The sequence below is a fragment of the Dipodomys merriami genome, unplaced genomic scaffold, assembly GCF_024711535.1.
Source record: "Dipodomys merriami isolate MVZ:Mamm:240054 unplaced genomic scaffold, mDipMer1.0.p SCAF_19, whole genome shotgun sequence".
Classification (NCBI taxonomy): domain Eukaryota; kingdom Metazoa; phylum Chordata; class Mammalia; order Rodentia; family Heteromyidae; genus Dipodomys; species Dipodomys merriami.
Genome location: NW_027203270.1, coordinates 30,685,559 through 30,709,859, shown reverse-complemented (window position 1 = coordinate 30,709,859; position 24,301 = coordinate 30,685,559). Strand labels below are relative to the sequence as shown.

The window sequence follows — 24,301 nt, the reverse complement described above, 5'->3', positions numbered from 1 at the left end:
TAGAATTAGTACCTATACACACACACACACACACACACACAAAGAAAATAATTAGTTTTGCCTACAGTTTTCAACACCTTTGATCTAGTATTGTTCTCACCTTTGAATTGGACTTCCTGCTGTTTGGTTAAGTCCTTTGTTAGGTCACTGGGCAAAGCAACCCACATGAAAGTGTAATATTCACGGGTAGTCTTCCATCCCACCTGTAATGAGAGGTTCTCATTTAATATCTGCCAGGGCTCAGGGAAATGGCCTTATCTGAGCTGTTTTCTTTTTTTTTTGGCAGTCATGGGGCTTGGACTCCGGGCCTGGGCGCTATCCTCAGCTCTTCAGCTCGAGGCAAGCACTCTACCGCTTGAGCCACAGCACCACTTCCGGTTTTCTGGTGGTTAATTGGAGATAAGAGTCTCACGGCCTTTCCTGCCCAGGCTGGCTTTGAACCATGATCCTCAGATCTCAGTCTTCTGAGTAGCTAGGATTACAGTCTTAAGCCTCTGGCACCAGGCTTTGAGTTGTTTTCTTAAAATGCACTTACATTTTACTTTATATATTAAAAATATAGTAGAATTACTTCAGTATGACAAGATTCACTTTTCTTTATTTATAGGAAAAAAGGTCTGGAACAACTAAAAATTAACATATACACTCTCACATACACACATATGTGTGTTTCAAAATGCCCAAGTTTCCAGCCTGGCTTTTTGCTAGTTATTTGGGAGTTGGACTTTTCTATCTAAGCTGGCTTTTTTTTTTTTTTTTCTGGTTGGGGGACCTGAACTCTGGGCCTGAGCGCTGTCCCTCAGCTCTTCAGCTCAAGGCTAGCACTCTACCACTTGAGCCACAGCACCACTTCCGGCTTTTTCTGCTTATGTGGTGCTGAGGAATCGAACCCAAGGCCTCACCCATGCAAGGCAAGCGCTCTACCACTGAGCCACCTTCCCAGCCCCTAGGCTGGCTTTAATACTGTCTCTCTAAATCTCAGCCTCCTGAGAGCTAAGATTATAGGCATAAACTATCAGCACCTAGTCTCTTTCCTCTCTTCTCCCTCCCCTCCTTTCTAGCCCTCCCCTCCAATCCCTTTTCTTCCTCTCCTTTCTTTATTGAAGTTGAGAGGGGCAGGTAAAAGCAGGCCTTACTAGCTGGGTGCTTGTAGCTTACGGTATGTAGCCAGCTCAGGCAGTAAGTTCATGAGACTCATCTCCAATTAACCACCAAAAAGCTAGAAGAAGAGCTATGACTCAAATAGTAGAGCGTTAACCTTGAGCACAAAAGCTCAGGGACAGCCGGGCGCTGGTGGCTCACGCCTGTAATCCTAGCTACTCAGGAGGCTGAGATTTGAGGATCGCGGTTCAAAGCCAGCCCGGGCAGGAGAGACCGTGAGACTCCTATCTCCAATAAACCACCAGAAAACCGGAAGTGGCGCTGTAGCTCAAGTGGTAGAGCGCTCGCCTTGAGCTGAAGAGCTGAGGGACAGCGCTCAGGCCCAGAGTTCAAGCCCCACGACCGACAAAAAAAAAAAAAAAAAAAAAAAAAAAAGCTCAGGGACAGAACTCAAGGCCTGAGTTCAAGCCCTAGGATTCAGACAGACAGACAAACAGATTCAGAGACAGACACAGACACACACACACACAGACACACACACACACACACACACACGCACACACACGCACGCGCGCGCCTTGTGGCCTTGCTATGTAGCCCAGGATGACTGAGGTGCTTTCCCTCAGTGCTTCAGCTCAAGGCTAGCGCTCTACCACTTGAGCCACAGCACCACTTCCGGCTTTTTCTTCTTATGTGGTGCTGAGGAATCAAACCCAGGGCCTCATGCATGCGAGGCAAGCACACTACTGAGCCACCTTCCCATCCAAGATGACTTTGAACTTAACAATCCTCTGGGCTCAACCTCCTGAATGCTGGGATAAGAGGTATGCATTATCACACCCACTAGCCATGCTTTTCTTTATGGATAAAGATTTTAAAAATCTGGGCTGGGAAGTTGGCTCAGTGGTAGAGCGCTTGCCTTGCATGCTTGAGGCCCTGGGTTTGATTCCTCAGCACCATATAAGCAAAAAGAAAAAAAAGCCGGAAGTGGCGCTGTGACTCAAGTGGTAGAGTGCTAGCCTTGAGCTGAAGAGCTGAGGGACAGCACTCAGGCCCAGAGTTCAGGGCCCACAACCGGACCAAAAAAAAAAAAAAAAAAAAAGATTTTAAAAATCTTTCTGAATGACACGTGGCTAATTATTAGAAAACATTTTTAAAGTGTGGACACAACAGATGCATATGAAATAGAATTTTTGAGATGTTAAAAAGATTTTAAAAACTGCATAGTCGTAAAAGCCCATTCTCAGCATTGAATACAATAAATCAAATGATACCAGGATAGAACAAGTGCCTGAGCACCACAAAGATGGCTAAATGGTATTTTTTTTTCTTTTGGCAGTTGTAGGGATTGAATGGAGGGCCTAGGCACTGTTCCTGAGCTTTTCTGCTTTAGGCTAGCCCTCTGCCACTTGGAGCCACAGCTTCACTTCTGGTTTTCTGGTGTTTAACTGGAGATAAAGAGTCTCACGGGGGGGGGGGGGGGGGGGGGGGGCTGGGAAGGTGGCTCAGTGGTAGAGCCCTTGCCTTGCATGCATGAGACCCTGGGTTTGATTCCTCAGCACCACATAAGCAAAAAGAAAAAAACCATAAGTGGCACTGTGGCTCAAGTGGTAGAGCGCTAGCCTTGAGCTGAAGAGCTGAGGGGCAGGACTCAGTCCCAGAGTTCAGGCCCCATGACTGGACCCCCCCCCCAAAAAAAAAGAGTCTCACAGGGGGCTGGGAAGGTGGCTCAGTGGTAGAGCACTTGCCTTGCATGTATGAGGCCCTGGGTTCGATTCCTCAGCACTACATAAGCAAAAAGAAAAAAGCCGGAAGTGGCGCTGTGGCTCAAGTGGTAGAGCGTTAGCCTTGAGCTGAAGAGCTGAGGGACAGCGCCCAGGCCCAGAGTTCAGGCCCCACGACCGGACCCCCCCAATAAAAAAAGTCTCACAGACTTTCCTGCCCCTGCTGGCTTTGAATTACAATCCTCAGATCTCAGCCTCCTGAGTAGCTAGGATTGTAGGTGTGAGTCACTAATGCCTGGTTTTGGAAAACACTTTTTACTACATATAAAATGGGGTAAAAAATGGCTCAAATCTTATCCAGAAGATAAAAGAACACCAGGGAACAGAAAAAGAGGAGCCATTCGAGTGGCAAATAGTCAGTAAGAAGCAAAATTACATCAACTGCTATGTTTTGACCCAGCCTTAGCCCAACAGGAAGAGAATCAACTAAAAATAAATTCCACTTTTATATATTAAGGAATCTGAATAGGGTTGAGAAGGTTATAACAAAAGCCCATCAGAAAATACTAAGGCATGTTTTAGAGCCTCATTACATCCCATTGCTGTAAGTCTCTCACAGCCACTGCAGCCTGCAGTGGTACAGGAAGTATGTATTTTATGGAGTCCTCATTCATATCCTGGAGTTTCTTAATGCACTCTGACCGAGATTTAATAGGAAGACCTAAAAAGCACTGCTGCCTTCAAACAAGAAAACAAACTTCTGGCTACTTGCAATTCTATCCTTGGCTCTTCTACCTGAATAGTCCTAGTTCCAACCTGCTTGTCATGACATGCTAGCTCTCCTGTCGCTGAAACTTTGGAAACATTTAAATGCCCAGGTCAAGGAGAGATCATAAGACTGATTATATTGAAGGAAGGAAAACTGACTCCTACCTATTTTAGGCTCTATCTTTGATGGTGGCTGTCACTACACCTAGAAATAGCTATTAGCCATAGAAGGCTGATTTACATGGGGACAAATGGTAAGCACAGAATGGTAAGCACCACCACCAAAAATAAATAAATAAAAGCAGTTACTCATCACACTAACCACATTTTAAAAGTGCAACCACAGTGCTATATAACAAAGGTATAGCAAATGGTTCTATTGGACAATACTAATCTATAATATACTTTCTTTTATGAGGAAGAAAAATCCAGCCACAACTTCCTTCCAAGAGAGAAAACTCTAGAGTATCAGTTCTCTGTGACAGAATACCTCTCAGTATCACAATTCAATATCCTATAGTTTCAGAATCTGCCAGTGTCCTCTTATTGCCTACTATCCCTATCTCTAAATAACAATCTTATTATCTCCAGTTCTGAAGGCTTTACCAATAAGTTTGGTCTCCCAAACAATTAAGAAAAGGAATTCATTGAGGGATGCAAATAAGCAATAGTTTCTTCACAGCACAGTTAAAAAGTGTCATATGACTTCAAGATGAACAGCACTGGTTAGCAGGCACATGACATACTGCATGACATACTGCACTGTCAAACCAAATGTCACCAACATTGGGAATTACAATGTAAATTACTTAAATTTGACCTTTAATTCCTGTCTCTGGAAATAGGAAAGCTCTGACATTATGGTATGTGTGTGTGCGTGTGGATGCTTATGCACATGTATTTATGCATGTATATATGTGTGAGGGGGAGGGGCATCTGAAAGACACAGAAATGAGAAGGGGATATAGAGAGTAAACTGAAAATTTGAAATAGTATTTGTGTACTTGTACTGACAAGATGATTATACAATAGAATAGGCCACTGAGGTTGCTCATAAACTTTCCATCTTTGGAAAGAAAGAAACTTTTTTTTTTTTTTTTGTCGGTCGTTGGGCTTGAACTCTGGGCCTGGGCGCTGTCCCTCAGCTCTTCAGCTCAAGGCGAGCGCTCTACCACTTGAGCTACAGCGCCACTTCCAGTTTTCTGGTGGTTTATTGGAGATAGGAGTCTCACGGTCTCTCCTGACCGGGCTGGCTTTGAACCGCGATCCTCGGATCTCAGCCTCCTGAGTAGCTAGGATTACAGGCGTGAGCCACCAGCGCCCGGCAGAAAGAAACTTTTTGTATGCAGGATATTGAACTAGGTAATTCCTCAGTATCCTTTTCAGATTTGGGATATTTGCTTTACAACAAATAAACACCAAATAAGGAAACAATATTTAAAGTCACAGAAATTATATAAGAGATTGCTCATTTTAATCAAGTCATATACAAATATTTCAAAATAGGATAATTTTAAGGTACTTATATTAAAAACATAATAGATTTTTTTTTTTTTTTGGTCGGCCGTGGGGCTTGAACTCTGGGCCTGGGTGCTGTCCTTCAGCTCTTCAGCTCAAGGCGAGCGCTCTACCACTTGAGCTACAGCGCCACTTCCAGTTTTCTGGTGGTTTATTGGAGATAGGAGTCTCACGGTCTCTCCTGACCGGGCTGGCTTTGAACCGCGATCCTCGGATCTCAGCCTCCTGAGTAGCTAGGATTACAGGCGTGAGCCACCAGCGCCCGGCAGAAAGAAACTTTTTGTATGCAGGATATTGAACTAGGTAATTCCTCAGTATCCTTTTCAGATTTGGGATATTTGCTTTACAACAAATAAACACCAAATAAGGAAACAATATTTAAAGTCACAGAAATTATATAAGAGATTGCTCATTTTAATCAAGTCATATACAAATATTTCAAAATAGGATAATTTTAAGGTACTTATATTAAAAACATAATAGATTTTTTTTTTTTTTGGTCGGCCGTGGGGCTTGAACTCTGGGCCTGGGTGCTGTCCTTCAGCTCTTCAGCTCAAGGCGAGCGCTCTACCACTTGAGCTACAGCGCCACTTCCGGTTTTCTGGTGGTTTATTGGAGATAGGAGTCTCACGGTCTCTCCTGCCCGGGCTGGCTTTGAACCGCGATCCTCAGATCTCAGCCTCCTGAGTAGCTAGGATTACAGGCGTGAGCCACCAGCGCCCGGCTTTAAAAACATAATAAAACTTTGGGATAATAGAATTTCCATTTTATGTTAGCATGAAGTTAAAATTAAATTTTGAGTTTCACAGAATACACTGTATGATGACAGAGTTCTGCAATACTTAGTTTAAGATTTTAAGATTGGCCAGACATGCTGGGAGTCAGTGGCTCATGCCTATAAAACCAAGCTACTGGGAAGGCTAAAATCCCAGGTTTACAGTTCAAAGTCAGCAGACTCTTCCCTCCAATTAACCAATAAAAAGCCAGAATGAAGCCTGGGCACTGGTGGCTCTGCCTGTAATCCTACCTACTCAGGAAGCTGAGATCTGAGGACTGCAGTTTGAAGCCAGCCCAGGCAGGAAAGTCTGTGAGATTTATCTCTAATCAACTACTCAGAAAAAGCCAGAAGTGGTGCTGTGGCTCAAGTGATAGGGTGCTAGTCTTAAGTTTAGGGACAGAACCCAGATCCAAAGTTCAAGGCCCAGGACCAGCAAAAGCAAAACAAACAAACAAAAAACAGAAGTAAAGGTGTGGCTCAAGCAGTATAGTTCTAGCCTTGGGGGGGGGGGGGGAGCAGCACAGGCCCAAGGAGGGACTGAACAAGATAAGCCTGACACAGAAATAGAGGGATAAAGGGTAAACAAATGCAGCAATGGTACTCACTAAACACTATGCTGAAAATGAACTATATACTTGTGGGTGAGGCCAATAGGGAAAAACTGGGGGAAAGTGAGGGAAGAGGTGACACCGTCCAAAAAGAAATGTACTTTTACCTGACTTATGTACTTGTTTATCACCTTTATAATAACAATACAAAAATTAAAAAAAAAAAGAGTGAGCCTGAATGTTTATAACGTACACAAGGAGTTACACCCTCAGGTAACTAAGGTTCACTCTTATCCAAATAATACTAGATTTACCACTTACTCTAAAGATGCCGATCCAATCCTTTCGACGGGGAATGAAATGTTGAGTGAAGGTATAAAAGCATGTGATGTCCCCTCCAGGGACATAGAACTTCTCCACGCTATTAAAGATGACTTGAGAAAAATGACAATGATCCAGCAAGACAGCTGACGTGGGGGGCTCTTCTACTGTCCTTTCCATGGTGGGGTCCTGTTATGAGACATGGAATAAAGTAAGGCTCTAAAAGGGTTTGGCTGGTGATTTCTGGGCAGTCATCCAAGAACATTATGTTCAAGGCAATCAGGAAAAGCAAAATCCTGACAAGTATTGAGATCACACAGCTTTCTGTTTCACTTTGAGCCATTTCACATTAATAAATTCCTCTGCTATGAGAATGTTCAATTATTTTTGACCACAGACACTTCCACCCTCACATACCCTTATTCTCTGCTCTGTTGTTTCTCTTTCTCTTAAACAAACCAACCTATACAAAACAGGTAAAACTGGAATATAAGACCTAAATTCTAGATTTTTCATCCCCACGGGCCCTATGTCTTTAGGAAAGTCAGGATTTCAGCTTCTCTATTTAGCTGCATTTATCCTATAATTATTGGGCTCTTTCATATAATAATATGCCAGGAGCTGAGTATGGGATTTAGAAAAAGAAAATAAGAGACTAATAAAAAGCCTGTTGATGGTGGCTCAGGCCTGTAATACTAGCTACTCTGGAGGCTGAGCTCTTAGGATCATGGTTTGAAACCTGCCTGGACAGGTTTATCTCCAATTAACCACCAAAAAGCCAGAGCTGTGGTTCAAGTGGCAGCACTAGCTTTGAGCAAAAATGCTCAGGGACAGTACCCAAGCCCCGTGTTCAAGCCCCACTGCCAGCACACATCTGCGCATGTACACACACACACACACACACACACAAACACACACACGTGCAAACACAGAGAAAATAATTTTTTTTTTTTGGTTGGTTGGTTGGTCAGTTGGTCGGTTGGTCATGAGGTTTTAACTCTGGGCCTGGTCACTGTCCCTGAGCGCTTCTGCTCAAGGCTAGTGCTCTATCATTTTGAGCCACAGCTCCACTTCCAGTTTTCTGGTAGTCAACTGGCGATAAGAATCTCATGGACTTTCCTGCTCAGTCTGGTTTCGAACTGCTATCCTGAGATCTCAGTCTTCTAAGTAGCCAGGGTTACAGTTATGAGCTGCCAGTGCCTAACTAAGAAAATGTTGTGATTATTGACACTTCCTGCTATCTTAATAAGTCATTTATACTTGGGGGGGGGGAGGTGACCACGTGTGCGCCAGGCCTGGGGCTTGAACTCCAACACTGAGCTCAGTCCCAGACATTCTTTTTGCTCAAGGCTAGTGCTCTACTTGAACCACAGCTCTACTTCTGGACTTTTTTTTGGTAGTTTCAGGGAGATAAGAGTCTCTCAGTCTAGACACTGGTGGCTCACACCTGTAATCCTAGCTATTAAGGAGGCTGAGATCTGAGGATGGTGGTTCCAAGTTAGTCCAGGCAGGAAAGGTCTGAGACTTTTTTTTTTTTTTTTTTTTGTCAGTTGTGGGACTTGAACTCTGGGCCTGGGCACTGTCCCTACACTCTTCAGCTCAAGGCTAGTGCTCTACCACTTAAGCCACAGTGCTACTTCCAGTTTTCTGGTTGTTAATTGGAGATAAGAGTTTCATGGACATTCCTGCCTAGGCAGATTTTGAACCGAGATCCTCAGATCTCAGCCTCCTGAGTAGCTAGGATTACAGGCATGAACCACAGGCAGCCGGCTTCTGTGAGACTTTAATCTTGAGCTGTGGCTCAAGTAGTAAAGAGTGAGACTTAAGTGGGCTGGGAAGGTGGCTCAATGGTAGAGTGCTTGCCTTGCATACATGAGGCCCTGGGTTCGATTCCTCAGCACCACATAAGCAAAAAGAAAAAAGCCGGAAGTGGTGCTGTGGCTCAAGTGGTAGAGCGCTAGCCTTGAGCTGAAGAGCTGAGGGACAGCGCCCAGGCCCAGAGTTCAGGCCCCACCACCGGACCCAAAAAAAAAAAAAAGAGTGAGACTTAAGCAAAAGAGCTCAGAGACAGCACTCAGGCCTCAATACTGGCATACACACACAAAAAAAAAACCCAAGTCATGCCGGGCGCTGGTGGCTCATGCCTGTAATCCTAGCTACTCAGGAGGCTGAGATCTGAGGATCGCAGTTCAAAGCCAGCCGGGGCAGGAGAGACTGTGAGACTCCTATCTCCAATAAACCACCAGAAAACCGGAAGTGGCACTGTAGCTCAAGTGGTAGAGCGCTCGCCTTGAGCTGAAGAGCTGAGGGACAGCGCCCAGGCCGAGTTCAAGCCCCATGACCGACAAAAAAAAAACAATCCAAGTCTCACACAGACTTTCCTCCCAGGCTGACTTCAAACCTCAACCCTCAGATCTCAGCCTCCTTACTAGTTAGGATTATAGGCATGAGTCACTGGCACCCAGCTCTATGTACTGTCTTCTAAATGCCTCTGCTGATCTTACTTCAATTAATATGTAGCACTCCATATATAAATATTATATAAGTTCAACTACTGGAACATGTTGAAAGATTATATACACAGAGACAAACATATAAACCACAACTCTTCTAGCTCTGCCCCACCCTATCTATTTCCTGGTTTTACTATGAAATCTATACAACTAGCCCTCTTCTTTCAGCTTACCAGAGAAGGCAAGAGGACTTAGGGACACTGAACTGTCTATTCTTAGATTAAGCTAAGGAACCAAGAAATCATTGGCTTTCTGAGATAGGACACAGTCTAGCCACATCCTCAATCTCAAACCTAAGAGCAGTTTTTCAAAATGGAAGTCACATTTCACTACCAAACAGAACAGAAAGGACCATAGCTAAACCTAGAGCACAACTACACCAACCTGAACTGAGTCAATAAGGAAGTATTCCAACTTTTCCTAGAGGGAAGGCATCTGTTGATTTGTTGTTGTTGTTGGTTGTGGGGCCTGAACTCTGGGCCTGGCCACTGTCTCTCAGCTCTTCAGCTCAAGGCCAGTGCTCTACCACTTGAGCCACTGCGTCACTTCCGGTTTTCTGAGAGGTTTATTGGAGATAAGTCTCACGGGTTTTCCTGCCTGGGCTGGCTTTGAATGGTGATCCTCAGATCTCAGCCTCCAGAGTAGCTAGGATTACAGGCACCCGGCACATCTGATGATTTTTTTTTTTTTTTTTGTTGGTCGTGGGGCTTGAACTGTGGGCCTGGAAACTGTCCCTCAGCTCTTCAGCTCAAGGTGAGCGCTCTAACACTTGAGCTACAGAGCCACTTCCTACATCTGATGATTTTTTTTGTTTTGTTTTGTTTTCTTTTTTTGTGGTACTGGGGATCGAACCCAGGACGTCGCACTTGCTAGGCAAGTGCTTTGCCACTGAGCTACATCCCAGCCCCATCTGATGATTTTTTAAGATCATTAAAGCTTTTCCTTCTTCTCAGTAAAAACTGCCTGGGAGAAACTGACTCTAACAATGGCTTGGGAAATTATCTTTCAAAAACAGCAGCCTAGAAATTAGTATTTGTAGAGAAGAGGCATAAAGATACAAAAGGAAAAGTAGAAGGATCTCCCCCGCTTCCCCAGCACCATAGTTTGAACGAAAAGTCTCAAACTTGCTAGGTAAATGCTCTATATGATCCTTGCTTACCTCCTCCCCCCAATTTTAGAGGATGACTTAAGCATCAATTTCCCTCTTTTACTATCTTCTCCATTAGAGAGCTTCTCTATCATTTATTCCTAATTCTGATAACAACTCAGAAACCGACAGAAGAAAAAAGAAATATATAAGAATAGCCAGTTAAATTTAGAAGCCCCAGAAACTACTGAACCATGATAATTCTATAGTGGGATAATTCCTCACTCCTACTCCCAAATCAAAGACTGGCCACATGAATGACTAGAAAAAACAAACAATAATGCAGATTCCACAAACTATCAGGGGCACTTTACTTGGCTTCTGACATACACCCCCCACACCCGCCACACCCCCCACACCCCCCTACACCCCCCTCTGCCCACAGCTTGGTTTTCAAAAGGATTAGGGACCTCAAGGGAACTGGCAATAATAAGAATGTATTTTAAAACCAGTCTCCTGAACTGGCTCCTGGTTCCTAAGAAAGCCTGACATATTTTCATCTAATGAGCTTTTAAAGTTTAATATACTACTCCTAGGATTGTCCCATGAGGTCATAGATCCTCTTTTTGTGAAGCAGTGCAACAAAAGTCAGCTCTATTGCTTTTGCTGAGGAAATCTGCAAATATACTGATATGCTTTTTAGCAGAAGAAATTTAAAATGCCATACACCTTTACATTAGCCTTTTATACCAGTGGGCATATGTTTCAAGAGAAATGAAGATTATAAGTAGCTTCTCTAGATTAATATGCAGAAAAAAAGTCAAGTACTTACAAAGCCAAATGAGAAATACAAATCAATTCTTCATGTAAAACAGTAAAAACAAAGATCATTTAAAAAAAACAAACCCATATTTAATCTAATTCATTCACATTTCTGCTTACTTTTTATAACTTCTAGCAATTAGCAAACTGGATGAACTCACTTGAATTCCATTTCTCCCAGTCAGATGTGACAAGTAAGTAGCTTTATTGAGTATTAGCAATGTACACTACCATTATGGGTATATAGCTGGCCCTGAGACAGACAGTAAAACCAAAACCACATTCACTGCTCCTCAGATTAGTAAACCATTTGCTCCAGTCCAAATTTTACAAGTTCTAGTTCCTCATGTTTATAGTACTTTATGGGGGATATACTCCTAGAGGCTTTTAAAAATGCTTATACCTGTACTCCTAGCTACTCAAGAGACTGAGACCTGAGGATCAAAGTTTGAAGCCAGCTCAAGCAGGAAAGTCCGTGAAACTCATCTCCAATGAACCACCTAAAAGTCAGAAGTGGAGCTTTGGCTCGAGTAGTAAAGTGCTAGGGGTACTCAGGGATAGCACCCAGGCCCTGAGTTCAAGGCTTGGGATTGGAGCACACACACACAGAAACATACATTAATAAAAAATAATAATACTTATCATCTGGGCACTGGTGGCTCAAGTCTGTAAATGAAAATACTCAGGAGGCAGGGCGCTGGTGGCTCACGCCTATAATCCTAGCTACTCAGGAGGCTGAGATCTGAGGATCGTGGTTCAAAGCCAGACCGGGCAGGAGAGACCGTGAGACTCCTATCTCCAATAAACCACCAGAAAACCAGAAGTGGCTCTGTAGCTCAAGTGGTAGAGCGCTCGCCTTGAGCTGAAGAGCTGAGGGCCAGTGCCCAGGCCCAGAGTTCAAGCCTCACAGCCGACAAAAAAAAAAAAAAGAAAATACTCAGGAGGCTGAAAGCCAAAGGAACATGTTTCAAAGCTAGTCTGTGGAGATGTCTTTGAGATTCCATCCCTCAAAATATCCAGTAACGCCAGGCTTTAAAAAAAAAAATTAGAGAGTGAGAGCGAGAGCGCAAGAGAGAAAGTAAAAAATGTCTACTCATCAATGTTTACTGGTTGTTTGTCTAGATTGTTCTAAGCAAGGCTTTATCTCTCAAACCAAAACAACATAGTGCCAGCAGCACTAGGAGAAACACGGAAAAACAGTTCTGGGACTTGAGGTTCAGATAACTGAAACCCACTGTGAAAAGCTGAGTTTACCCATTTTTTTAGAGCTGTGGCTCTAAACTGACTTTTTGCTGATTATCCTGGAAATGGAATCTCACAGACTTTTTACCTAGGCTGGCTTCAAACTATGATCTGGAAATGGAATCTCACAGACTTTTTACCAGGCTGGCTTCCAACCATGATCCTCAAGATCTCAGCTTCCTTCACTAGCTATAGACTTGAGCCACCTATGTCCAGGTATCCAGGTTTTTCTTTTTCTTTTTTTCTTTTTTTTTTTTTTGTCGGTCGTGGGGCTTGAACTCTGGGCCTGGGCGCTGCCCCTCAGCTCTTCAGCTCAAGGCGAGCGCTCTACCACTTGAGCTACAGCACCACTTCCTTTCTTTTCTTTTTTTTTTTTTTTGCCAGCCATTGAACTCTGGGTCTGGGCGCTGTCCTTCAGGTCTCCAGCTCAAGGTAAGCACTCTACCACTTGAGCTACAGCGCCACTTCTGGCTTTTTCTGTTTATGTGGTGCTGAGGAATCAAACCCAGGGCCTCATGCATACAAGCACTCTACCACGGAGCCACTTTCCCAGCCCTAAATAGTTTTTCTTTAAAGAAGTGACTCTGCCGTGATATGTCACAATGAGTATAGTGAACAGGGACTAGATCAAGGAGTCTAGAGACCTAAATTCCAGCCTTAGTTCTACAACTACATAGCCTGAGGTCCTGACCAAGTGACTCAACCTTTTACACCTCAGTAAAATGCATGGATCAGGCTAGAAAATCTCTACAGATAATTCCAGCTATGATGATGATCATAAGTGAAAGGGGAAATATGAAGTAAAAGCTTTTCTTTCCATCTAAGATGGTATTATATAAGTATAGACTTTTTTTTGGCAACATCACATTTTAACTCAGGGCATTGCTTGCCTTTGTTTGCTTGGCTGGTACTCTACAGTATTTCCAGTGCTGCCTTTTGCTGTCTTCCTTTCCTTTCCTCCTTTCTTTTTTTCTTTCTGCCAGTCCTGGAACTCAGGCCTGGGCACTATTCCTGAGCTTTTTTTTTTCCCCCCTGGTTGGTTGTGAGGCCTGAACTCTGGGCCTGGGCGCTGTCCCTCAGCTCTTCATCTTAAGGCCAGTGCTCTACCACTTGAGCCACAGTGCCAGTTCCGGCTGTTTCTGCTTATGTGGTGCCAAGGAATCAAACCCAGGGCCTAAGGCATGCAAGCACTCTACCACTGAGCCACCTTCCCAGCCCCCCTAAGTGTTTTTTTTTTTGTCAGTTATGGGGCCTGAACTCTGGGCCTGGCGCTGTCCCTCAGCTCTTCAGCCCTGAGTTTCTTTTGTTCAAGGCAAGCACTCTACCACTTGAGCTACAGCTCCACTTCTGGCTTTTTGGTAGTTTATTGGAGATAAGAGTCTTACAAACTTTCCTGACAAGGCTGGCTTCAAACCATGGTCCTCAAGCCGGGCATTGGCAGTTCACACCTGTACTCCTAGCAACTCAGGAGGCTGAGATCTGAGGATTGCAGTTCAAAGCCAGCTGGGGCAGGAAAGTCTGTGAGACTCTTTTTTTTTTTGGGGGGGGGGAGGGAGTGTCTGGTAGTGGGGCCTGAACTCTGGGCCTGGGCGCTGTCCCTCAGCTCTTCAGCTCAAGGCTAACGCTCTACCACTTTAGCCACAGTGCCACTTCTGGCTTTTTTCTTTTTTGCTTATGTGGTGCTGAGGAATCAAACCCAGGGCCTCAGGCATGCAAGGCAAGCACTCTACCACTGAGCCACCTTCCCAGCCCTCCAAGAGATTCTTATCTCCAATAAACCACTCAGAAAACCAGAAGTGGTCCTGTAGCTCAAGTGGTAGAATGCTTGCCTTGAGCTGCAGAGCTGAGGGACAGCACTCAGGCCCAGAGTTCAAGCCACACAACCAACAACAACAACAAAAAAAAAAAAAAAGGAAGAGAGAAAGAAAGGAAGGAAGGAAAAGAAAAAAGAAAACATGGTCCTCACAACTCAGCTTCCTGAATAGCTTGGATTACAGGTATAAGCCATGACTGCCTAGACTGATTTTCAATATTTTAATGAGATATATCAAGTATATTTTGATGAGATATATCAATATATATCAAGTATAGCTCTTATTAAGTGATAAATTTTTACCAATTTTATATATTCTGGGTAGTTAATTCAAGATAAGGGTCGAATGGAGCTGGCTTCAAACCATAATCCTCAAATCTTAGCCTCCAGAGTAGCTAGCTAGGATTACAACAGTAAGCCACCAACACCAGACTTCTAGCTTGCTTTTTTTTGCCAGTCCTGGGGCTTAAACTCAGGGCATGGGCACTGTCCCTAAACTCCTTTTGTTTTGTTTTGTTTTTTTTTTTGTTTTTTGCTAGAGGCTAGCACTCTACCACTAGAGTCATAGCTCCACTCTGGCTTTTTCTGTGTATGTGGTACTGAAAATCGAACCTGGGGCTTCATGCATGCTAGGCAAGCATTCTACCACTAAGCTAAGTTCCCAGCCCTTCTTTTCTTTTCTTTTTTTTTTTTTTTTTTTTTTGGGTCTGGTCATGGGGCCTGAACTCGGTCTGGGCACTGTCCCTCAGCTCTTCAGCTCAAGACTAGCGCTCTACCACTTGAGCCACAGCGCCACTTCCAGCTTTTTTCTTTTTGCTTATGTGGTGCTGAGGAATCGAACCCAGGGCCTCAGGCATGCAAGGCAAGCACTCTACCACTGAGCCACCTTCCCAGCCCCCCTTCTTTCATTTTCTTTACTGAGTCTCACATTCAAACCCTGATCCTCTGGACCTCAACCTCCTGAGATAAGATTACAGGTTTGAGCCACCAGCACTTTTTTTTTTTTTTTTTTTTGAAATAAGGTTTCACTTTGTATTCCAGGCTGGCCTCAAGTTCCAGATTGTCCATACTCAACCAGTTACTACCCAAATGCTGGGATTTTAAGTGTGCACTATACATTTTGAAGCCAATTTTTTTTAAGCTTACCAAAATTTTATTTTAGTAAAACAAGGTTAAAGTGGAGAGAAATGGAGGAAACGTTTCCTGCTTTTCCTGCATCACATGGGAATTAAAAACTCTATGCCAAATTTTTTAAAAGACCCCCCCACACAAATACTCCGTGACTTGAAAACAAGTCATAGGTGCCAGGTAACGCAGGATTATTATTTTTTTTTTTTTTGGGTCCGGTCGTGGGGCCTGAACTCTGGGCCTGGGCCCTGTCCCTGGGTGCTGTCCCTCAGCTCTTCAGCTCAAGGCTAGCGCTCTACCACCTGAGCCACAGCGCCTCTTCCGGCTTTTTTCTTTTTGCTTATGTGGTGCTGAGGAATCGAACCCAGGGCCTCAGGCATGCAAGGCAAGTGCTCTACCACTGAGCCACCTTCCCAGCCCCTAACGCAGGATTATTGACTACCCTTCTGAAGGTCCTTTCTGCTCCACAGCTGTCACGCCTGCTAAATGGTGAAGTTTCAAGTGTCCCTGAAAATACCTGACAAAGTGAGCTATCTGGGACACTCCTATGTGCTCTGCAAGTTACAAAGGGGCTGGGGTGTGGCTAAGCGAGAGAGGGTTTGCCTAGTATGCACTGCCAAATAAATGCCACACCTGTGGAAGTTATAAAGAGCCACGGCTTCATTAAAGTCCTTTGTTTTACATGGTTTCCCCAAACCGTAAGAAGTGAGAGTTATAATTCGAAGTCAGGTTCAACCAAGGCCACTTGTTCTGCATCTGGGGCAAAGAATCTAAGCGATAGGAAGAAGCTGGTGTGTGGGGTGGGGTGGTCATCATACAGAACCGAGAGCCTTAGAGCCTTAAGCGAACGTAAGAACATTAGAACTAAAAAAAAAAAAAAAAAAAAGAACATTAGAACTCGCGCAGGCCGAGCGGGGGAGGGGCGATGGGCGATCAAGTGTAAAGAAGCGGATCAAATGGAAAGCGGCCCCAGGGATCAAATAGAAGGGGGGTGGGGGGGAGACACTGAGATCCAAACAGAAAGTAACTCGCTCAGGAGTGACGCAGCAGGGCCTCGCCGCGGCGAGGTCGAGGTGGACGCCAGGCTAGGGACTCGGAACCTCCACCACCCCGGGTGGGAGGGGGAACGGGACGGGGGGCGAGACGCAGAGACACTGCGGTGCCACATCCAGACCCTCACTCCCGCCACGTGTCTCTCCCCTGCTCCAGGGGCCTCCCCACCCCGCAAAAGCGCGGAAGCCCCGGTCCAGCTCAAGAGAAAGCAGCGCCTAAAGCCCGCAAGGCCGAGGTAGGCGCGCCAGGCCTGCCAGGAGGCAACTCCCACGGACTGACACCCTAGAAGGTGGACTGAGGTGAAAGCCGAAACCGACCGCATCTTCGCCCGCCCAAAACTCTTTCTCAGCACAGGAAGCATGAATTTGGGGAGCTCGAAGGCCCAATTGCCCCTTTCCACGGCAGGGGACTCACCGGGGGGCCAGCAGCCAGCAGCGCCGCAACAGCAACAGGGCAGGGAACGGGACGGGGGTGGGGCTAAGATCTGAGGGAGCCAGGATCTGGGCGGAACACGCTTAGCGTCATAACGGTCATCTAGCCCCGCCCCCAGACGCAGAGTCTTCTGGGAGTTGTAGTCTTTGGGTGTAGCAGCTCTAGGGTAGTCAGTGGCCTTGTGTGGTTTCCTTGGTCCGGAGTGATGATCTCACTCAAAGTGCCAATTTCATGCCCAACGTATTGACGAGTTGTTTACTTTTCTTTCAACCTTTTTTTTCAGTCCTGGACAAAAAAGCTCTGTATCTTTTTTTCTCGTGACCCAATGGAGCACTTCTTTGGTTCATGATCCTATAGATGAAAACATGGTATTTGATTATTCCTCACGTGGTCTATAAAGGAGACCTAGAAATCTTCACAGGTCTCCTAGTTTCTCTGTTTTATCCTTAGTTCCTTCCTTCCTTCCTTTCTTTTTCTTTTTCTTTTTCTTTTTTTTTTTGAAACAGTCTTATTAGTTAGCTTAGATTGCCCAAGCTGGCTATTTAGTTGGTTGTAGCAAGAATCCTACCTTGGGGGCTGGGAATGTGGCTCAGTGGTAGAGTGCTTGCCTCGCATGCGTGAGGCCCTGGGTTCCATGCTTCAGCACCACGTAAGCAGATGAAGACAGAAGTGATGCTGTGGCTCAAGAGGTAGAGTGCTAACCTTGAGCTGAATAGCTGAGGGACAGAGTTCAGGCACCACGACAAAAAAAAAAAATCCTACCTTGATTTCTGATGTCTTATTAATTTTCCATTTATTAATGCCTCATTCTCCACTTGTTCGTATTATATTCAGAAATTAAACACAGTATCTCTGACCTTTGATTTTCCCCATTACTCATGCACACAAGAGTAAACCCAGGGCCCAGTGCTTGCCTTACTCTCTTTGGTTTTGAATAAAACCCAAATTGTTGCATTGTAACAAATGGAAAAATACTTTTATTTCATATTTTTGTGCTGCTAGTGGAGCTTGAACTCAGTTTTTTGTTGTTGTTGCTTTGCCTTGAACTCACTGCTTGGATGCTATCTCTTAGCTTTTTTCTCTCAAGGTTAGTGCTCACTTGAACCATACCTCCATCTCTGGTTTTTTGGCCATCCTGAACTACATAGCAAGAGCCTGTCTCAAAAAAACAAAAAACAAACACCCTCCCACACACACAAAACAAAAAGAAGATTATTTATTTAGGCCTCTTGTAATAGGAGCATTCTAATAAGGAAGAGAGATTGACCTCAACTCTGAATACATAAAAGACAGGTGAAAATTTCTAGTCTGAGTGAGGAGTCCGTGGGTAAAAACTTACAAAGAGGAGAGATGACAGTAGGCTAGAGAGGAAATCAAGAGAGAAGAATGAATTTCACCAAATAAAGTGATAAAATATTAGATACTGAAAAATGCCACATTAGGGCATTCTTTTAATATGACCTTGGGATTTCTAGACTAGGCAAAGACATAGAGACCCAAGTTTAAGGCTCACTTGACAAAAGTGTTCAAAGGGATCTGAAGTTTAATAAAGAACAGAGGCATTGTCAGAGATGGCAACTTTATTTATTTAGGCAGTCCTGGAGTTTGCACTCAGGATCTTGAGTTTGGTAGGCTGATAGGATCTCTCAGAGACAAGCCTGCAGCCTATTTTCACTGGTTGTTTTTGAGATAGGGACTCCTCTCCCACTTAAGTGTATTTCTGAACTATGACTTGTAGACTTCAGGTTTATCATGTTGCTGGAATAACAGACATATCCCATCCCATCCAACAATCCTTTAGTAGAAATGGAGTCTTACAGACTTTTCTGCCCAGGCTGGCCTGCAACCACAATCCTCCTGATCTCAGCTTTCCACGTAACTTGGAATAACAGGCACATACTACTGTGATCTACTATAGGCTGAGAATTGATCTCATGAGCTTTTCTGTCCTATCTGGCTTTGAACTATGATCCTCTTGTTCTCAGCCTACCAAGTAACTAGGATTGCTACAGGTGTGAGCTACCAGCACCCAACTGGCAACTGATTATTGAATATTGGCTCACATGGGGAAAAAAAAAAGGTAAAAGAAATTCAGGTGGTGGGGAGGGGATGTTTATTTATAGGAGGGCTGTTATAAAATTATCTGTACCTATGGAAATGTTTGAAATCTATACTATCTTATCCAGTCACCATTAAGTATATGCCACTACTGAATATTTGAAATGTGTCTAGTGAGACTGAGGAACTGAATTTTTGTGTAATGCATAATACTTATGCAGATCTAATGCAATACCTAATGCAGAGTTGAAGAACTAAAGGCTAGGGAAAGGAGATTTATTATGCAGCATGCACCCAAACCCATCTTCAGGGTATACAGACATCAGCATTAGGCTCAGAGAATGATTTAAGATAAGGGGAAAGAGGTAGATATAAATAGCCCTTGTCAAAGTATAGCCTGGTTGAGCATTACCTCAGTACTGAGAGAAACTAGCTCCTATGAGATGATTACTCCTGTTTGAAGGTGGGGGGTGGTCTGTCTGTTGCAGCAATGCTGATCCTTTCCTTGGGTGTAGTTTCTGCTTTCATGGTAAAGATACTACCCATCAATCCTATCCTTCTTCAATTCCAACATGGCTGCAGGTGGCTTCAGAGAGAAATGCCAAGAGCCAAAACAAAATGGGGTTGAGATACCAAGCTTTTGCTTGCCTTTAGTTTCGTTTGTGTGATGAAGTAGGAAGCTAGTGCTTTGGGGCAAAAGTAGTTTCTAAGCCCTTGTTAGTGTATTTTTGTGCTGGTACTGGGGCTTGAGTTCAGGGCCTTCAGCTCTCACTTAGCTTTTTCCACTAAAAGCTTGTACTCTTATCACTTAAATCTCAGCTATAAGTCCAGCTTTTTTGTGTGTAAGAGCGCATGTATGTACACTTATGAACACACATGGAGGTCCTGGGGCTGGAACTCAGTACCTGGGTGCTATCCCTTTGTGCTATCCCTTTGTGCTCAAGGTTAATACTTTACCACTTAAGCCACAGCTTCACTTCCAATTGTTTCAATCCTGCCTAATATGGCTTTGGACCAAGATCCTCAGATCTCAGCCTCCCAAGTAGGTAGGATAAAAGGTATTAGTCATCCATGCCTAGCTGCTTTCTTGTTGCGATTCTACTGTGATTTACTTCACTATTATCTAACCATAGAATAATTTAAGTTGTTCCTTAAGTAATCTTCAGAAAGCAAAGATTCTGCATGTAGTAAACTGCTTTTGGACATGACTACAAACTATTATTATCAGATGAAATAATACCAATTTGTAAGTAGAAGACTCTGTGTAACCTATCAGCTACATATAAGTATACCAAGTGATGTAACAAAAGTGTTCGTGAGAGCTGGGCATTGGTGGCTCACGAATGTAATCCTAGCTACTCGGGAGGCTTCAATCTGATGATTGCATTTCAAAGCCAGTATGGGCAAGGAAAGTCCATGAGACTCTTATCTCCAATTAACTGCCAGAAAACGGAAAGTGGCTCTGTGGATCAATTGGTAGAGCGTTTGCTTTGAGCTGAAGAGCTGAGAGACAGCACCCAGGCCCAGAGTTCAAGCCCCACAACTGACAAAAAACAGTGTTAGTGAAAATGGATGCTAAAAACACTTTGAAGAAAAAAGGGCAGCTTTAGAGGGTCCTTTAATTCCATGTAGAGTTTAAGTACATGGTCTCTGTGTCTACTGTGACTTACAGAAAAAGCTGAAGGAATATATCTGGGGCTGGAGATGTGGCTCAGTGGTAGAGTATTTTACCTAGGATGAGGCTATGAGTTCCATCCCCAGCTTTGAGAAAAAGAAAAAAAAAGGAAGAAAAGAAAGAAAAAGAGAAAGAATGAAAAATAAGAAATATGCTTTCTATTTCTCTTGAAGTTTGGTAATTTCTATGAGATTGTTTTTAGGCTCCATCCTCACCAAGGAAATCACCTTAAAAACCTATGAACAAACTAGGCACGGGTAGCTTACATCTATAATCCTAGCTACTCAGGAGGCTGAGATCTGAAGATTGAGGTTCAAAGCCAGCCCAGGCAGGAAAGTCTGTGAGACTCTTATCTCCAATTAACCACCAGAAAACTGGAATGGAGCACTGTTGCTCAAGTGGTAGAGTACTAGCCTTGAGCTGAAGAGCTGAGGGACAGTGCCCTGGCCCAGAGTTCAAGCTCATAACTGACAAAAAAAAAAAAAAAAAAAAAAAGAAGAAGAAAAAATTATGAGCAGTTCCTTTCAGGGCAAGTGTTTTCCTAGAAAGTAAAGGAAGATGAAGCCGGGAAAGATGAAGAAGAAGCTTGGAAGCCAGGTGTCAGTAGCGCATGCCTGTAATCCTAGTTCCTCAGGAGGCTGAGATCAGAGGATCACCTTCCAAAGCCAGCTGAGGCAAGAAAGTCTGGGACACTCATCTCCAGTTAGTCACTAAAAAAGTCAGAATTGGAGCTGGTAGAGTGCCAGCCTCTAACACATTTTTTTTTTTTTTTTTTTTTTGGGTCCGGTCGTGGGGCCTGAAACTCTGGGCCTGGGCGCTGTCCCTCAGCTCTTCAGCTCAAGGCTAGTGCTCTACCACTTGAGCCACAGCGCCACTTCCGGCTTTTTTTCTTTTTGCTTATGTGGTGCTGAGGAATCGAACCCAGGGCCTCAGGCATGCAAGGCAAGCGCTCTACCACTGAGCCACCTCCCCAGCCCTCTAACACATTTTTTAGCCAGCAAAAAAAGGCTGAGGGACAGTACCGGCACAAAACAAAACTAAAAAACCAAAAACCGGGTGTTTCTGACTTAGCAAAGTTCCTGATTCTGTGATTGTATAACTCAGTTATGACATCCCCATATACATGCATCACAGAGTTAAAGAAACAAAATTCTGAGCCAGGCACTGGTGGCTCACACCAGATCAGAAGGCTGAGATCTGAGGATAGCAGTTCAAAGCCAGCCAAGGCAGGAAAGTCCATGAGCCTTGAACTGAAGAGCTGAGGGTCAGTGCCCAGGCCCAGAGTTCAAGCCCCACAACTGACCAAAAATAAATTCTGGAACACGTAAAAATTCAGTTTTTCAGTCTCCTTGCCTCATTACTACTCTCTACCTTTAGCCTATCCCCAGAACAAATACCAAGACCCTTTTATAATTACTTAAAAGAATCCCAAGCCGAGAAAAACATTTGGGTGTCAGCTGCAACTTACACAAGCTTCTGAAAGTATAGTTGTTGTCTTGCTACATATTTATTGAATCAGGTGGGTATATGAGGAACAAAGCAATGGTCTTGGGCCTGGCATTTTCTTTCTTCTTTATTTTCTCACACATTCTTGCCTGAGTTAAAGCTCAGAGGTGGGGATACAGTTCAAATATTTTGACAACTGTAAAGGCCTTGTAACATCCTGCTTCATCTTTTCCATGCCAAGCCCCCGAAATTACTTCCCTGCTTGCCAAGTGGGTTTTTCTGTTTTGCTTTGTTTTGTTATAAGACTTTGCTATGCAAAGCCTGAAACTCTTTATGCTGGTGGCCTGGAACTTTCCATCCTCCTGCTTCAGCTCCCTGAGATTACAGGCATGTTACACCCCATCCAGCTGGGGTTTTCTGTCTCTGGTTTGCCTAGCACAAATCTTCCATGTTTTCTGATTTTCTGGCTGTTAGTCTCTGCCCTGAAGGGTGTGGCTGACCATTTAAGCCTGCTTTGGCCTATAGTGATAGGAACTCACCATTCACTTGGTTTGCTCTTGTCATCATTCCCCTCCCCCAAGGACAGCAGTGCTAGGCTGTAGCCTATTAGCTCTGGTTGCACCAACTCTGTCATAAATAGCCAGTTGTCAGGGATTTTAATGGAGACCCTCTGGAAGCTGTAAATCTTGGCTGCTCCCTCCAGCATCCTCTCCCCCTCATTTCCATCACAATGTCCCTCCAGAGGGACAGAAACTGAAGCGACAGCCTGGTGGAGCAGATTGGTAGTACACTGGGGAAAGAAAGAGGCAGGTTGGAGGAGGGGAAGAGTGGGACATTTGGTCTTAGGGAAGCATCTGCTGGGTGACCAGTTGATGTTGGTCACCTGGGCCCTTAGGGCACGCAAGGGGGGAGGGTGTACAGCTTGGGCCACCTGCAGAGAAGAGGACTAGATGGCAGAGAAGTTGCTGGAAGAGCAGCAGATGGACTGCCAATTCTACCTTGATCATCTATTCAGTCCACGATGAAAGCAAGCCCCTCATACATAGCCTGTGGCTGCCTGCCAGTGTCCCTGTTAGGGCTGTGTCTTTGCCTCTAGTTGCCTGCCTGCACAGATCAGCTGGTGAAGGAGCCATTTCCTTTCTTTGGGAGGAACTTAAATTCTCTAGCTCAGTTAATGAGTATCTCTCCAGACAGCTGGATATAAAGGATTATACATCAGCTTTATGGGGGAAGGTTCTGATGAAGCCATTCACACACACACACACACACACACACACACACACACACACACACACACACACCTTTTATTTTTTGCAGCTTTTGGGATCAGGGCTTATGCACACAAGTGCTCTACCACTGAGCTACAACTTCAGTTAGCACATTTTTGTGTGTGTGTTCCTACAGAAAATCTGATAGACACACCTTCCTTCACAGGCCTTGTTGTAGCTGCTTTATTCAGATGAGGGAAATGCAAGTAAGCTTATTTGTGCATCTGCCTGCTGTAGCTCACTTGTTTTCACTTGGTGTTCCCCCAACCCCCTTTGCCATTTTTCCATTACAACACATGGGCAGAATATTCCTCTAAAATCCTGCAGGAAACTTAAACTCCAGTTTAACTTCAATAGGCACCAAATTAAGAGATGTGGCTACTTAACTGTTGTGAGAAGCTAAAAGCCCTGACCTCTTAAATCGGGCTCTCCAGTCGGTTGGACAGCTCAATTTTACTGATCATTCAGGGGAGGCCAAAGACCTCCTAAATTTAGCCTCTTCTGGTTTTGGATATTGATGATCGCCCGAGGACTTCAAGGTGTTTTGGATATTGATGATCGCCCGAGGACTTCAAGGTGCTCTCCGGACTTTCGCCACCAGTACAGAAACAGCTCGAGTTAAACGTTCCGACTGCGTCGGAGCCCAGCGGCCCGCCCGACGGCGCGGGTCGGGAGAACTTCGGCTCCCGTGCGGGGCGCGGCGGCGCGGCCTGGGGGACGTAGGGCGGGGCGGGGCGGCGCGGGTACGCGAGTAGACCCAGGCGAGCGGTCGGCAGAGCTCGTGCGGGGGGGTGATTAGCCCGTGCGTCCTGCGCGTCTCCCAGGACAACCTCCGGCGCTTTGGTCTTGGAGCCCAGGGACGGTTAATGAGATTCAGGAGGGAGGGGCCATGGCCGCCCGCGCCGCGGACCAATCGCAGGCTTGGGTGGCCCTATATGCAAATACAAGGGTAGGACGGGCCCAAAGTTGGGAGCAGCACCGGCTGGGGTCGGGATTGTCTGGCAGC

At 44.8% G+C, this 24,301-nt stretch overlaps 1 protein-coding gene across 3 annotated transcripts in view; it reads right to left on the bottom strand.

The window, feature by feature from the left end:
- Calcoco2 (calcium binding and coiled-coil domain 2) overlaps positions 1 to 16,924 on the bottom strand; it is a 35,687-nt gene extending 18,763 nt beyond the window's left edge. For 2 of the 3 annotated variants that reach the window (XR_011373125.1, XM_070028283.1), the window contains exons 1-3: positions 16,831 to 16,924; positions 6,759 to 6,947; positions 101 to 203 (exon numbers count right to left, since the gene is read on the bottom strand). Coding sequence is in view for 2 of the 3 variants with exons in the window: in XM_070028283.1 (XP_069884384.1) it covers positions 101 to 203; positions 6,759 to 6,938 (283 nt within the window). In the remaining variant the exon portion in view is untranslated. The remainder of the gene's footprint in view (positions 1 to 100; positions 204 to 6,758; positions 6,948 to 16,830) is intronic. The other variant, XM_070028282.1, reaches the window with a different exon arrangement.
- Between the last annotated feature and the right edge of the window lie 7,377 nt (positions 16,925 to 24,301).